Source organism: Brassica oleracea, chromosome C3 (assembly GCF_000695525.1).
Source record: "Brassica oleracea var. oleracea cultivar TO1000 chromosome C3, BOL, whole genome shotgun sequence".
Classification (NCBI taxonomy): domain Eukaryota; kingdom Viridiplantae; phylum Streptophyta; class Magnoliopsida; order Brassicales; family Brassicaceae; genus Brassica; species Brassica oleracea.
This window is the reverse complement of record NC_027750.1, coordinates 9,446,374-9,459,950: the sequence shown is the minus strand read 5'-3', so window position 1 is coordinate 9,459,950 and position 13,577 is coordinate 9,446,374. Positions and strand designations below refer to the sequence as shown.

General features: G+C 33.0%; 4 protein-coding genes across 7 annotated transcripts in view; 2 read left to right on the top strand and 2 right to left on the bottom strand.

The window, feature by feature from the left end:
- LOC106336214 (rho-N domain-containing protein 1, chloroplastic-like) overlaps positions 1–1,093 on the bottom strand; it is a 19,973-nt gene extending 18,880 nt beyond the window's left edge. The window contains exons 1-2 of the mRNA XM_013774976.1: positions 967–1,093; positions 1–513 (exon numbers count right to left, since the gene is read on the bottom strand). Of these exons, the coding sequence (XP_013630430.1) occupies positions 1–513; positions 967–1,015 (562 nt within the window). The 5' untranslated portion in view covers positions 1,016–1,093. The remainder of the gene's footprint in view (positions 514–966) is intronic.
- A 3,310-nt stretch (positions 1,094–4,403) lies between these two features.
- Positions 4,404–6,129, bottom strand: LOC106331789 (mitochondrial inner membrane protease subunit 1-like). The gene is made up of 5 exons (XM_013770202.1): positions 5,878–6,129; positions 5,351–5,523; positions 4,980–5,163; positions 4,785–4,891; positions 4,404–4,697 (listed from the first exon to the last, which is right to left on the bottom strand). Exons 1-5 carry the CDS (start codon positions 5,947–5,949, stop codon positions 4,613–4,615), a joined length of 621 nt encoding a protein of 206 aa, XP_013625656.1. The 5' UTR covers positions 5,950–6,129; the 3' UTR covers positions 4,404–4,612.
- Positions 6,130–7,244: 1,115 nt separating this feature from the next.
- Positions 7,245–9,518, top strand: LOC106332460. Of its 4 annotated transcripts, XM_013770917.1 has the most exons (5): positions 7,245–7,356; positions 7,445–7,533; positions 8,378–8,499; positions 8,581–9,105; positions 9,199–9,518. In XM_013770917.1, the coding sequence occupies exons 3-5, from the start codon at positions 8,413–8,415 to the stop codon at positions 9,370–9,372; spliced, it is 786 nt and encodes a 261-aa protein (XP_013626371.1). In that variant the 5' UTR covers positions 7,245–7,356; positions 7,445–7,533; positions 8,378–8,412; the 3' UTR covers positions 9,373–9,518. The 4 variants fall into 4 exon arrangements, with proteins under 4 accessions (XP_013626371.1, XP_013626372.1, XP_013626370.1 ...); XM_013770918.1 differs by lacking the exon at positions 7,245–7,356 and having other exon boundaries at positions 7,375–7,533; XM_013770916.1 differs by lacking the exons at positions 7,245–7,356; positions 7,445–7,533 and adding an exon at positions 7,567–8,129.
- Positions 9,519–11,311: 1,793 nt separating this feature from the next.
- Positions 11,312–13,577, top strand: part of LOC106328205 (protein trichome birefringence-like 40) — an 8,823-nt gene continuing 6,557 nt past the window's right edge. Inside the window, exons 1-2 of the mRNA XM_013766597.1 lie at positions 11,312–11,668; positions 12,114–12,285. Of these exons, the coding sequence (XP_013622051.1) occupies positions 11,370–11,668; positions 12,114–12,285 (471 nt within the window). The 5' untranslated portion in view covers positions 11,312–11,369. The remainder of the gene's footprint in view (positions 11,669–12,113; positions 12,286–13,577) is intronic.

The following is a 13,577-nucleotide window of genomic DNA, read 5'->3' as shown; positions in this document are numbered from 1 at the left end:
GCTTCCTCAGTAACTTAAGAAGAGAGTCCACAGTCTCAGTCTCTTTTCCTCCTTGCCCTTTAGAAGCTTCTTCAGTCTTCTTATCTTCTTTCTTAGCAGCAGCTCGAGCTCGGAGCTGAGCTTGGACTTTCCTGAAAAGATCCACTATCTCTTTCTCTCTTGGTCCAGGTGATGAAGTAGCCTGGAACTTCGGGGAACTGGACAGAGAGAACACAGGAACGTTCTTGGAAGACAGCATTTCCGAGTCTTCAAGACCACCACCACCGTCTAAACCGTCTCTATCTTCGTTCCGCCTGTTCCTATTACCTCTGAAACCATTCCTGTTATTTCTTGAGAAATCAGGATTGTTTCTCCTATGGCCAGAAGAACTTGCTCGGCACACAAATGAAATCATCTTAGGGGCATATCGTCCATTCTGGATGTGAACCAGACAGGAAGAGAAAGGTGATACAGCAAGTGTTCTTCTAGACACAACAGAGTTAGAGAAGCTCCTGCTGTCTGAAACTCCATAACCTGTGTTTACCAAAAGCCAACAATATACAAAGTAAGGAGAGTATAATCCATTATTTTTACAACAATAAACAAAGCAAACAAATGTAATGAACTAAAAGCAAAGCATTATTTGCAAAGGATCCCAACTTCTAGCATATATCATCAACACATTGATTCATCAGAGAACCATATAAAGAAACGCAATACTTCTTTACTTCTGAACTGAACTTGATAACAAATGCAATACCACACAGTCATTTCATCGAACAAGTGGTCGACATAAAAGAAAAAGCTTATCCAGAAACAAATTTTCAAATTTTAATTCCAAGAACAGAACTTTTCTCCAGAAAGATTCTAGGTCCAGTGAAATAAACATAAACCCACTTAGGAAACAAAACCATCGGAGAAAGACGAAGAAGAACAAATATATACTTACAACGCAACTTCCACAAAGAGAGAAGTATCTGAACATACCAGGAATGTAATTAGAAGTAAGCTGCAAAGTTCCTGATAAAAGCGCCATGAACAGAGAAAGAGAGAGGTTTAGCTTCTTCTTCTTCTTCTTCCTCTTGCATTTGCTTTTCTGAAATCTCTTCCTAATGTTTACAGCTCTTTTTAGTCTCATGGGCCTCTATTAGATATTATTTTCTAAATATGGGCCTTAAAATGAGGATTTAGCCCACATAAAAAAGTAGTTCATAGCTCTAGTATCCATTTGAAAATGTTCTTACTTTATTAATTAAACTCACTTTTTTTCTTGTCTTTTTCAATTGCATTTATGAAATATCCTAAAATGAATAAAACTGTCTAATTTATTACTTGTCTTTTCAGTTACATTAATGAAATATACTTAAATGAATTTAAACTTCTTATTTTATTGTTTGTCTTTTTCAGTTACCTTAATGAAATATCCTTAAATAAATTTGGACATAATGTCATTTAATCAACCAGAAAAACTCATGAGTTATCCTTACGTGAATAATTTTAATAATGAAGATTTTTAAAAACATTCATCATTAAAATGTTACCTAAAACATGAAGCACTAATATATAACATGCATCAATAAAACTAGAATTTGACTCACACAATTGTACGTATATTATTTTCAGTTGATTAAATTTAAAAATAATTATTTATTCAAAAAATATTTAAGAATGGCTATGTTTTAAAAAAATTATATGGTATTATTTGCTCATAACTCATTTGTTTTTTGATAAATTGTTAGAAAGAAAATTTTAGCATAATATAATTCAGTTGTCATTTGCTAAATTTATGGTTTTTATTTATATTTTTTATTATTTAATTATAATATTTTCATTTTATATTTGAAAGATAAATGAATTTTCTTTCAAACAATATTTTTGTAAATGTATTTTTTAAAAAATAATCAATTAAAATTGTTATTATCATTGAATATCATTATTTTTGACATAATTTGAGTTTTCGTTTACATCAAAACTTATCATATTTTAGGATAATTTTAATTTAAAATGTAATTTTCATATTTTTCAAACAAATTCTAAAAATATTTTTAAAATATTTTGTTATAATTGTTAAAAAAATATTGAGTTGCATTTCAAATAAAAAGGTAAAGATATTAAAAAACTTCTAATTAAAATATGTAAAATTTAATATAATTTTAAGGAAATGGTAAAAAAAAATTACACATAAAAAAAATCAAAGAAAATATTTTGTTTTTAAAATTATCTAATTAACTCTATACTCTTTTTTTTATATTTTTTATATGATATCACACATTAGTAAAAAAATAGATAGTTTAAGATGCAAAAAAAAATTATTTACTTAATGAATATAATATGAACGAATATTATAAATACATCAGTTAATAAAATAAATAATTAAAAATTGAAAATTCATATCCGCGCTGGCACGCGGGCTAGGGTCTAGTAAACTTTATTTCCTCCTACATTGGTGGTTCTTCGGTTGTTGGCTTTGTTTATATAGAGCACAGAAACGTACTTTGGGTGTCGAGCTTCGTAGCAAGAGCTTGTGACCCAAGCGGGGACATTAAGATTTGGCTCGCAACATAGACTCTGATTTCTGGTCTACCGGTTGTATATTCAGCTAGGAATGATTCTGAGCTGACTATAGAAACCAATTATATGACTCTCTTAAGTCACTCTCTTTTTGGTTATCTTCAAGATTTTCTATTTGAGAAGTTTTTATTAATATAATATCAAATCTATTGATTTTTTTTGTGATTTTCAATTTTTTTGTGGCATTATGAACACCATTTCTCTTTGTTATATCAAAATGGTTTCATTACAATTTAGATATATACTAGTATTGAGCCCATGCTATGCATGGGAATATTTTTGATTATAAAAAAAATATTACCTTTTATGAATGTATTAAAACTATATTTTTTTTAGATTTAGAATGTACGAAGAATGATGATTAAATGATTAGATTAGATGATGAAGAATGTTAACTTATATTTGCATAGTCATTAAACTGAGGATATAATATATATATAGCAAAATTATAACAATTTACAACTATAGTAGGCAAAATACCTCTGTTGACAACATATTACTTCAATTTCTTCCACCTAGCACTGCCGATATGACATCTTCATGTTTCTTAGTAGCAAGTGGTAGCCTTTATTTTTCCATATATCCATGACGAACCAATTAATAAGAAGAAAAAACTCAGCAACATGGAAACTTTCCATTGATATTTGAAAGGAAAGTGATGAGATATTTACTTTAGTATTCACATGATCTGATTTTAAAATCTTTTTGTGGAGCCTCGTTGTCCTTTCATCTTCCTATGACTAATATAGTAAAATAACTTCAACCTGAATCATACAAAAAGAATAAGGTAATATTACTTTGAGAAGAAGATAAAATTCTGAAAATGTGATGAAGATATGAAAAGATTGAGAATAGGAGAAGAAAGGCCGATTGGGAAACAAAATATAGCCAACATAGTAGAAAATTAGTCAAATAAAATATAGAAGATGAATCGTTTGTTCCATGTACTTAGTGATCAGGAAAATTTAAAGATTTAAATTGTTACAGTTTTTTTAAATAGACATCGTGGAGTTCATTCAGTAACTATCTTTTTTATTTATGATTGTTTAGTTTTTTTTTAAAAAGTTTGGTCACATGTCGTATTTTGATTTGTCAAGTGACTTGTGGTTTAGTATATAAAGGATATATATTTATTTATATTTAAGTACATAATCAATATACTGATTTAACCGTTAAAAAGTTGAAAGAAAAAACAATTTTCAATAATTATATGGATTTCATCGTCCAATATAACCAATATATTAATTTAACCGTAAAAAATTGGAAAACCAATTTTCAATAATTATATGGATATGACTAAATCTACAATGAAAAAAAAAACTAAATCTTCTATTTTGACTTGCCGCCTGTTTTTCTTTTTTGACCTGACTTGCCGGCTGTTCTATGATGTAATTCATGGTTTCAGAAATGTATTTTGATATCAAATATACTGTATCAAAATGCAAATACTGAATGTATCAAAATGCAAATACTGAAAAGTTCATCTGGCAACATCAATCTTCTTTCCTTCAGATCATCTTGAATCTATAGTGGTTTCTTGAGAGGACGTTGTTTCATAACAAATATGATAATTTGTTCAAGCATTGGTTACGACAATAAAGCTATTTTTCCAATCTGTCGTAAAGAAATATGTAGTCCATAAAAGAAAAGAAAAATAGTTACAGAAAATATCAAAAGAGATCACAACTTGATTAGAATTATTGTTTGGGCGATTGGGTGAAGAATCGCCTTCTCCATAACAATTCAACTTAGATTTCAATGCCTTGAACTTTTACGTTGTGTGTAAAAGCAAAAATCTTTTTAATTCCCAATAATTAAACAACAGATGATTAATATTATTTTCCATAGAACGATACCAAGAAGCTGCACAGCTTGTCTTCGATAACAAGCAAGTCGCAACATATCACATATGTGCCACAAGTAACATATTGTTCTGGAACGTGAAATTTTCTGATTCATCATCATCATTGTATGGTTTATTCGTTAACTCATATCTCAAACAAATAACGCAATGTAAGCTTTGACACAACAAAAAAAAACAAGAAAGTGTCACTCTCTCTCTTTATTGTGCCTTGTGGTTTTTAGCCATCTCGTCCACGTCCAATTCTACTGCCAGGATTGGAGAATCTTGTCCCATCGCAGTGTGACTGTTTTCAAAGCATTTTAAGGGGTAAGTAAACAAACCAGAAAAGCTCTTTGTTAAGAGACAAGAAAGACTTAAGTCTCGTTGTCACCTGTTTCGAACGGGACCATGATCCACGGCTGTTCTCAGACAATATATAGCTCTTCCAACAATGTCTGCTGTTGAAACTGGACCAAATGTTCGACTATCATATGCTTCCTGTTCAAAGGCCACACACAGTGTGATCAAGTCAATATAGACTGTACTTTGGTGCTAGCTTTGGAGAAGAGGAAAGTGATGTAAGTACCTTAGGTTTGATATCCTTGTTTTCAGCAACTACCCAACACTGATCCTTATCGAGAACAAAAGGTTCCTCCTTTGCATCACCTGATACCATTTCGAATCCTTCTACAGCTGCTAATCTTCTAACCAGATACTTATCTGAATCGTTTGGGTCCTTTAAGACCACAGCATCTCCAACGAACAGATACCTAAAATGTAAAGAGTGCAATGATCCATAGTTCAGTGTCAAATTATGTAAACAGACAAATAAGAAACCTTTTGTACAAGTGACACTATAGGTTCTGTTGATATGAGATGAAGAGCCACTACGATTAAGGTGTAACAGATATAGAACACAAAAGAAAAGGTTTAAGGCTCTCGTATATGAACATATACCTGGTGTTAGCAATTGGTATCTTACGGACAAGAAGCGTGTTCTCGTGTGCTGCCATGGTTGGGGACATTTCTGGTCCTTTGCCCGAGTGTAAGTAGGTTATCTTCCCATGGAATAGATTCTTGAAGATGATTTGAATGAGTTCGCGGTCACTCAGTTTTTCTCTCCTATGACTCTGCAAATGTAACTTGACGAGTTAAAAACACTAATCAACTACATATGAAGCATATACTGTCTTGAGATTGTAAAGTTGTCGGCTTCAGACAAAAGAGGTAAACTTTGGTAACTGTGAGTTGGATCCAAATCAATATAGTTACATAAAAGGCATCCAAGAACCAAAAGTCTCTACCTTTTTCATTAAAAAAATCATGTGATTATGTCTTTGATTAATGAACATATTGATTCAATTAATCCGAATGCAGAGCTAAAGAAATGTTAATTCGTTTCTAAAACCAATTTCCCAGATTACAAAAATTGGAAGTGAAACGCAGAGAATGAGAGAGAGAGAGAGAGAGAGAGAGAGAGGAACCTTGAGACTGAGGGTGAGGGAGTATTCGAGCTTGTGTGCCATGTATCTGAACCATGTCGAGATTGAGGCCATCACCGACACTTGGTAAAATCAAAAGTGAAATGTAAAGGTTTTGAAAGATGGCTTCTCCGCCGTGTCGGTTTTCTCGGCCTCGTCGCCGCCGCAGTCGATAGGAGGAGGAAGAACAGCAATAACCCTACGAGGCTGTGACTGCCGTTTTCATAAAAAAAAAATAAAGTTTTTAGGATGCGTTGAAACGAAATCTGAACCCAAAATATTTTAAAGTATAATTGCAAAATGATCCCCCGGTTTTTTATTCTCTATTCCAGGTATTCTCACTATGTTTTACTAAATTGTTAATTAGTCCCTAGGAAGTACGATCTGTGTAAGACGGCCCATTAATAAAACCGGTTATAATCCCTCTAACGAATTTGTGTATCATCATTTAGTGCCATCATCTATGATATTTGATACTTGTCGCCTGTCAGGAAAAAAAAAGAACAGAATTTCACTTAAACCGAAACCGATTTTGTTTCTAAACCAGTTTTCACCCCTAAATCAGAGATATCTTTTCTAGTTTTCTGAAACTAAAAACTCCCTCAACCGGGTTGATCAGAAAAGAAAACTCCCCTAAACCGGAATAAACAGAGTCGATTAAACAAATGACAACCTTTGTTTCATAATATGAAAAAAAAAAGTAAGCAACCGGGTCTTGACACTACTAGGTCTCCTACTAAGTCAGGAGGATTCAAACACTTTTAAGTTTTAATTACGGCCAATTAAAAATAAATTTATCTGAGTCCAGTTAAAATATAAACAAATTCTTTATGAAAAAGTTAGTTGGATTGAATGTGGTCGAATGGTAAGGCGATTTCGAAAAAAAAAGTGCTAAATATCTCAGATTCGAAACTTACTATTTAAATATTTAACTCTAGCGTATACTAACCAGAGTTACCTTGTCACCGGTGGACGGACGGACTTCCAAAAATTTAGTTTTACTTTTTGGTGTAAGTTAAAAAAAGTTGGTTGGATTCCAAATGTGAAAACATTAATTCAAACAACTAAAAGTCCTCTTAACGTCCAAAACCTAAATCATTTTTTGCATAATCTTATAGTTATCCCTCACATATAATTATTACAATCCAAGAAAAAAAACTAATAAAACTCAACAAGTCACTATGAAAGGTTTTTATGATTTGCATATTGGAATCCAATCGTGGAATGGAATCCCAACCTGCGTGCCACGTGCTGAGATAGAAAAAAAAAACAGATGTTTCACTATTTCCCTTATAATTTTTGTAAAAATAATTAATTGTCAACGCAGTCTCTGGGCCCAAAAAAAAAAACCAAACCGTGAGTTCCTGTGATAAAAGTTTTCGAGTTTTGGACATTGCTTGCTTTATTATAATATGACAAAATCTCTCAATCGAGTGAGAAAACAGAATTGGATTTGATCCCTTGTAGTTACGTAGCTTTGAGGTTAATGATCCGTCTCTCGCTCTCTTAAGATCCTATCCTAAACATTATTCTTCTCTGTGTTTAGTTTTCAGTTTCTGATTGATTCCAGGTTTTAGTGTTCTTCTCCTTCTTCACGTGGTTTCTTCTTTGTCGCGAATATCTCTTTTTAACACGTTTTAGGTTGCCAAGTTCACGAAGGTATGCTTCTCTCTCTCTCTCTCTATTTTTGCTCCAACCTTAACTCTTCCGTACATATACATGTTCAGTTCTTTTGCTAATTAATGGAAGACCTAGTTGATGATCGTTATGAAGCAATGAGCTGTGTTAGTTTTATGATCTAGATAACCTTGAGTTTACGTTTCCTGAATAAAAAAAAAGTAGTCCCTCTTGAGATTTTGTCACATGGTAACTTTGGTGTTGAACTTTCTATTTCTGGCTTTTACAATTTTCCGGTGATTAAATACATGTTTTCTGTTACTTCTTAGAGAGAGCAATAAAGGAAACATGTGGATACAGAGCGATAGCTTGTTTCTACAGTCACAAAGATTTTTCTGTTTTACAAGAAAGCTCCTGATAAAAAATAAAAATAAAGTAGTAGTCTCTCTTGAGCCTATGTCCACATGATCATTGACAAGTTTGAACTTTCTATTTCTGGTGATTAAAGACATGGTTTTGTTTACTTATTAGTGAAATATAGAAACATGTGGATACAGAAAGATAGCTTGTTTCTGTAGCCACAAAGATCTTTTGTTTAACAAGGAACAAAGCTTCTAAAATGCTCCTAGGATTTGGGGGTAATCGTTCCTTTACTGGAAACACCTATGCAGAGAAGGCTTTGCTTAGAAGTTGCATTCATTAGCCTTGTTCTCTTCTTCTGAGAATCTGAGATAATGGACAAAAGGAATCTTTTATAATTCTTACATATACATGCTTCTGTTGTCTTTCAAACCTGTTTCTCTAACTAAAGATTTGATGTGGTAAGATATTTTTTTCTTGTTATCTCTCTGAATTTTCTTTTCGTTGGAACTCTTTCCTGGAACAGAACGCAAACAAGAACGTTCTCGAATTGAGAGAACAATGAATTTTAAAGGTATACCATGGGTTGAAAACGTCTACCAAAGGTTTGAAGCAATGTGCATAGAGCTTGAAGATCTTATTGTCCAGGTAAAGTGCTCTATAATCGTATAAGCAATTGTATATCTTTTCTTTAACTCTTTGCTTTGCTTCTTGATGTGTTTTTTTTAGGACACAGCTAAATACGTTGAGAGCCAAGTTCAAACTGTTGGAAACTCTATGAAGCAATTCTATTCCGATGTGGTTCAAGATCTGCTTCCAGATGACTCCGTAGTTTCGGAAAAGCCATTACCTGTTTCTATGTTACATGAATACGCTCCTGTCTGTTCCTTCAAGAAGAAAAGAGAAAGCTTCAGCGGGAAAAACAGAGATGTGAAGCAAGAACAAGAGGTAACTGATGGGGAAAAGAGTGGATGTGAAATGAAATTGCGTGGTCTTGATGCAGACTCGACTAGTCCATCAACGGTTCATAATACTCGTCTCAGAAATGATGTTGGAACTGTAAAGTCAAGTGATTCTAATCGAGGTGAAGTAGCAAGACTCAACTCTAAAGAGGAGGATTCGATGCAAACTAGTTCGAGTTCTGTCCCAGGACAGCTTAGTGGAAGATCAGTTGAAGAAAGCTGTATCATTGTGGATAGGGACGAATGCGTTTTTTCTGACAGGAGGGAGAATGACAAACACAAACCTTACAAGGTTCTTCGTCTCTTTCACTCTCTTTTCTTTGTTTCTTATTTGCATTTATCACTATGCTGAAATTAAAACCCTTATGACAAACTGGTCCTACAGAAGATCCGAGACGCTATATTTTCAAGAATGAAGCAAAACAGAGAAAAAGAATACAAGCGACTTGCGCAACAATGCTACGCTGAAGATGTTGTAAATGGTAGAGAATGTGGTGACAATCCGGAACGGATTGAGGAAAACCAATCAGCAGAAGAATCTGAATGGGAGCTTCTATAAAATGTTAATGTTTACACATATAATATAAGTAATTAAGCACCATCTCTTTGTAAATAAAGAATGTACATACGCAAAACATAAGAAGCAACTTAAAAGCTTCCTCTGGTTACATAATGAATAAGGCTCTTATCTTTATAAGATTTTTATTTTCTGTGTATGATTTCAAGTACAAATGTTTGTAGGAGGGACTCTCTTTATAAATAAAGAATGTGTAAGCAAACATAAGAAGCATGAGCCTAAAAGCTTCCCCTGGTTACATAATCAGTAGGGCTCTCATCTATGTAAGGTGCTTTTAACTTTGTATGATTTCAAGTACACATGTTTTTGGGAGAAATTCTTTCCTATGGTGGTTGTGTAATAATTGTTTGCTTGTTTGGTCTATTTTACGTTTCCAATTTGTTCCATAAGAAGGACCACTCCACTTCATTCCCTAAAATTTCATTTTGATAATATTTTAATTGTAATCTAAAATGTTTGGGACAATCTCAGCCGTATATCTCCTCAAACAGGAAACTATAGTCACTTTCTCAAATTATTTTGTAAGAGTTCAGAATCCGGCAATCTCCTAAAAGTATCGTCAGCCTAGACTTGTTGTGCTAATTTATTATTTATTTACATTTTGGGTTTCTTGTTTTTTATAGGTTGGCAAGAAACAGAAGCAATATTTTTTAATATTTATGTAAACTAATAACTTGGCGGTTGAAGTAATTATTGAACTTGTTGATGAATGAATAATTGCTTTTTTGGGAGTTTCTTGTGTTAATCACAGCTTGCTAATGAAGGTATAATCATTAACACTTTGAATTAGTTTAGGTGAGTCATTATGGAATTGATGCTTACAAAAATAGGCATGTTTGTTCCTTTATTTCTACTTTAATTTGTATAACTAGTCAAAAATTGAAACAGTTTTTTTTTTGAATAAAGGCTTAAAATTGAAACAGTTAGTTCCAATGAATTACGTAAATCACCAGATAAACAAAGCTTAGTTATAAAGAAATAAATATGAAAAGTTGATTAAGTTTTGGAGTAAGTGGTGGTCGAGTTGGCAAAGCAGGGCACCCTAAAACCCATCATAACATGTGCAAATTGCAACTACATGTATACATCATCCTTGTCTTTTCATTTTCAACAACATGCATGTTCACCAATGGCTGCGCAGGGTAAATATATACCGTTAAATAGATTTAAAACGTTTAAGAAAATGCGGAACATGATTGATGTGAAATAACGAATCCCTCAATAATCAATATTAAACTAATCTTGTTTTTTGTTTTAGAAAAACTAAACTTTTTTCAACAACCGATACGGGTCTCTGTTAGTTAACCTTTCTCAATAAAGTTCTCATTAAAATTAAGATTATTAAAATTAAAATTATAAGAGCATCTCTCTAAAGTTTTAAATTATTTGAGTAATTTGTTATGCATTAGTGTTTTTATATTGTTGGTGTTCTTATTTTTATTACAATTATTACGTGTTTCTTATCAATTATGGTGTTCTTATTTTTATTATTTTAATTTTTTTCTTATTTTTGACTATTTTATACTTGTTTAATTTTGCTAAAAACTATTTTATACTTGCTAAATATATATTACTTTTCAGGCGTTAGTGTTTACTATTATTCTATTTAGATTTATTATTTTAACTATAATTTAATTTTTGTTAAACTATCGTCTGAGAAAACGCGATTTGGTTTAATTCTGTTTGTCATATGTTGACTACCGGCTTTACAAAAAGTCTGGTTCAGCTTCTATTGGTTGGATTTAATTTCAAGCGACCTTTATTATATCTTAAGCCTAATGATTGTCTACGACTGAAATATATATTTTTATGTACACAAAATTAAACAAGAAATGTAAATAAGAAAATAATTGTAGAGATAAATACTTTTATTTTATCTATATAAAGCTTGAATGTTGTTCAAAAAAAAAAAAAATCTATATAAAGCTTGAGGCTTGAAGAATAAGTTGCTCATTCTTTCTTGGCGACAGCAAAAGAGAATGGGACTCTGCTTCCAACCCATCTTAGCTTCTCTGTTTCTCATACTCCTCTCTTCACTCCCTGAGCTATTAGCACAATCTCAACAACATTTTTTGGGACAAAACAACACAAGCTTATTGGGAGAAGAGAGATCATGCAATTGGTTTAGAGGCAAATGGGTCTATGATTCTTCATATCCTCTCTATAGTCCTTTTTCTTGTCCCTTCATCAACCCTGAATTCAATTGCCAGAAAACGGGTCGACCAGACACTAACTATCAACACTTCCGATGGCAACCTTTCTCATGTTCTCTTCCCAGGTACAGCAGTTTCACATGTGTTAAAAGGCTAGCTTTTGTGTTTGCTTTTAAAATATAAAACTTCTTTTTGTTTTGTTTTATAAAATACTTTTGCAATATGTAACAACAAACGTTTACTGGTGTTTCACAATTGACAAATTAACAAGTTTTGTTTAAGAGGCAAAGAGTATGTATTCATTTGAAAAGCATAAAAAAAACTCATGTTGCATAAGATAAGTCTATCATGTCCCAAAAAGTTTCTTATGTGAAATTAGTAGTAGCTACAAAATATGTGTATAGTGAAAATTTTGTATTGTTTTGACCAAGTATAGTGAAAATTGATATTACTGAAAACTATAATATCTTGTATTTGCCTAAGCAAAATGTATTTTCAAAGTTTATACGACACTAGTTTATCTTCGTGTGAGAAATTAACAAATACATTAGTAATCGAATGAATTTACAGATTCGATGGGGTGAACTTTATGAGGAGAATGAGAGGGAAGAAGATAATGATGGTTGGTGACTCACTGAGTCTCAACATGTTTGAATCGTTGGCATGTTTGATTCATGCATCTCTTCCTAATGCTAAGTACTCTCTTAGTCGAAGCCAGCCTCTCACTTCACTCACTTTCCAGGTTTTGATTTATTTATTCGTTTTCTTATTCTCTTATTTTGTTGCCTGTTTTTTTCTCTTATGTTTCCTATTCACATCTCAATAACTTCACTTTAAAGTAAACGTTTTATTGAGCTACTGAAGATTCTTTGATATTTTTGGTCATTCTTTCTTTGATTTACAGAAGATCCCCTTAGCTTTATCATGTACACCTAACCTAACACCACTAGAAAGTAGAACCCTACTTATATTATTAATTTGTAGGAAAATAGTTGTTGATATACCCTACAAGAAAACATGGGGACTCTGATGGCCGAAATCGCCGGAAATTCGTCGGAATAGACCGGTTCCGACGAATTTCCGACGAACCTGTCCGTCGGTATTGTTTTGTCGGAAAAAAAAAATTCGTCGGAATTTCGTCAGAACTTCCGACGACTTTCTGACGAATACCGAGAAACGTCATTCTGACGAACTTCCGACGATATTACGATGCGGACACACGAGACCAGAGTTAATCGGAAAAACTATGTACCGACGGAGAACGTTCCTCGGACAATTCCGACGTAGTGGATTCCTCGGTGTATTCCGACGAACTTTGGGCGTCGGAATATACCGACGGACAATGGTCGTCGGAATATACCGACGGATATTTGTTCGTCGGTATATTCCGACGAAAATTGGTTCGTCGGTACATTCCAACGGATATTTGTCCGTCGGTATATTCCGACGACCATTGTCCGTCGGTATATTCCGACGCCCAAAGTTCGTCGGAATACACCGAGGAATCCACTACGTCGGAATTGTCCGAGGAACGTTCTCCGTCGGTACATAGTTTTTCCGATTAACTCTGGTCTCGTGTGTCCGCATCGTAATATCGTCGGAAGTTCGTCAGAATGACGTTTCTCGGTATTCGTCAGAAAGTCGTCGGAAGTTCTGACGAAATTCCGACGAATTTTTTTTTTCCGACAAAACAATACCGACGGACAGGTTCGTCGAACGATTTTACACAAACTTTTTTTGTAGTGTAAGCTTATATGAATATGATTATATAAGTATATAATGTTAAGATGAGATGTTATGAAAACAATGATATGCATACATAAATATTTTAATGAGTTGTTATATTTGAACGGTTGCGATCTAATACTATACTAAACACTTATTATGTGTTATTTTCATAGTTTTGGCATCTAAATTTATAGATTTTTATGATTGAAATTTTTTAGAAACACACGTCGTAGGTAATTCGTCGGAAAATACCGATGACATTCCGACGAACTTGTCCAGTTCGTCGGAATGTCGTCGGTATTTTCC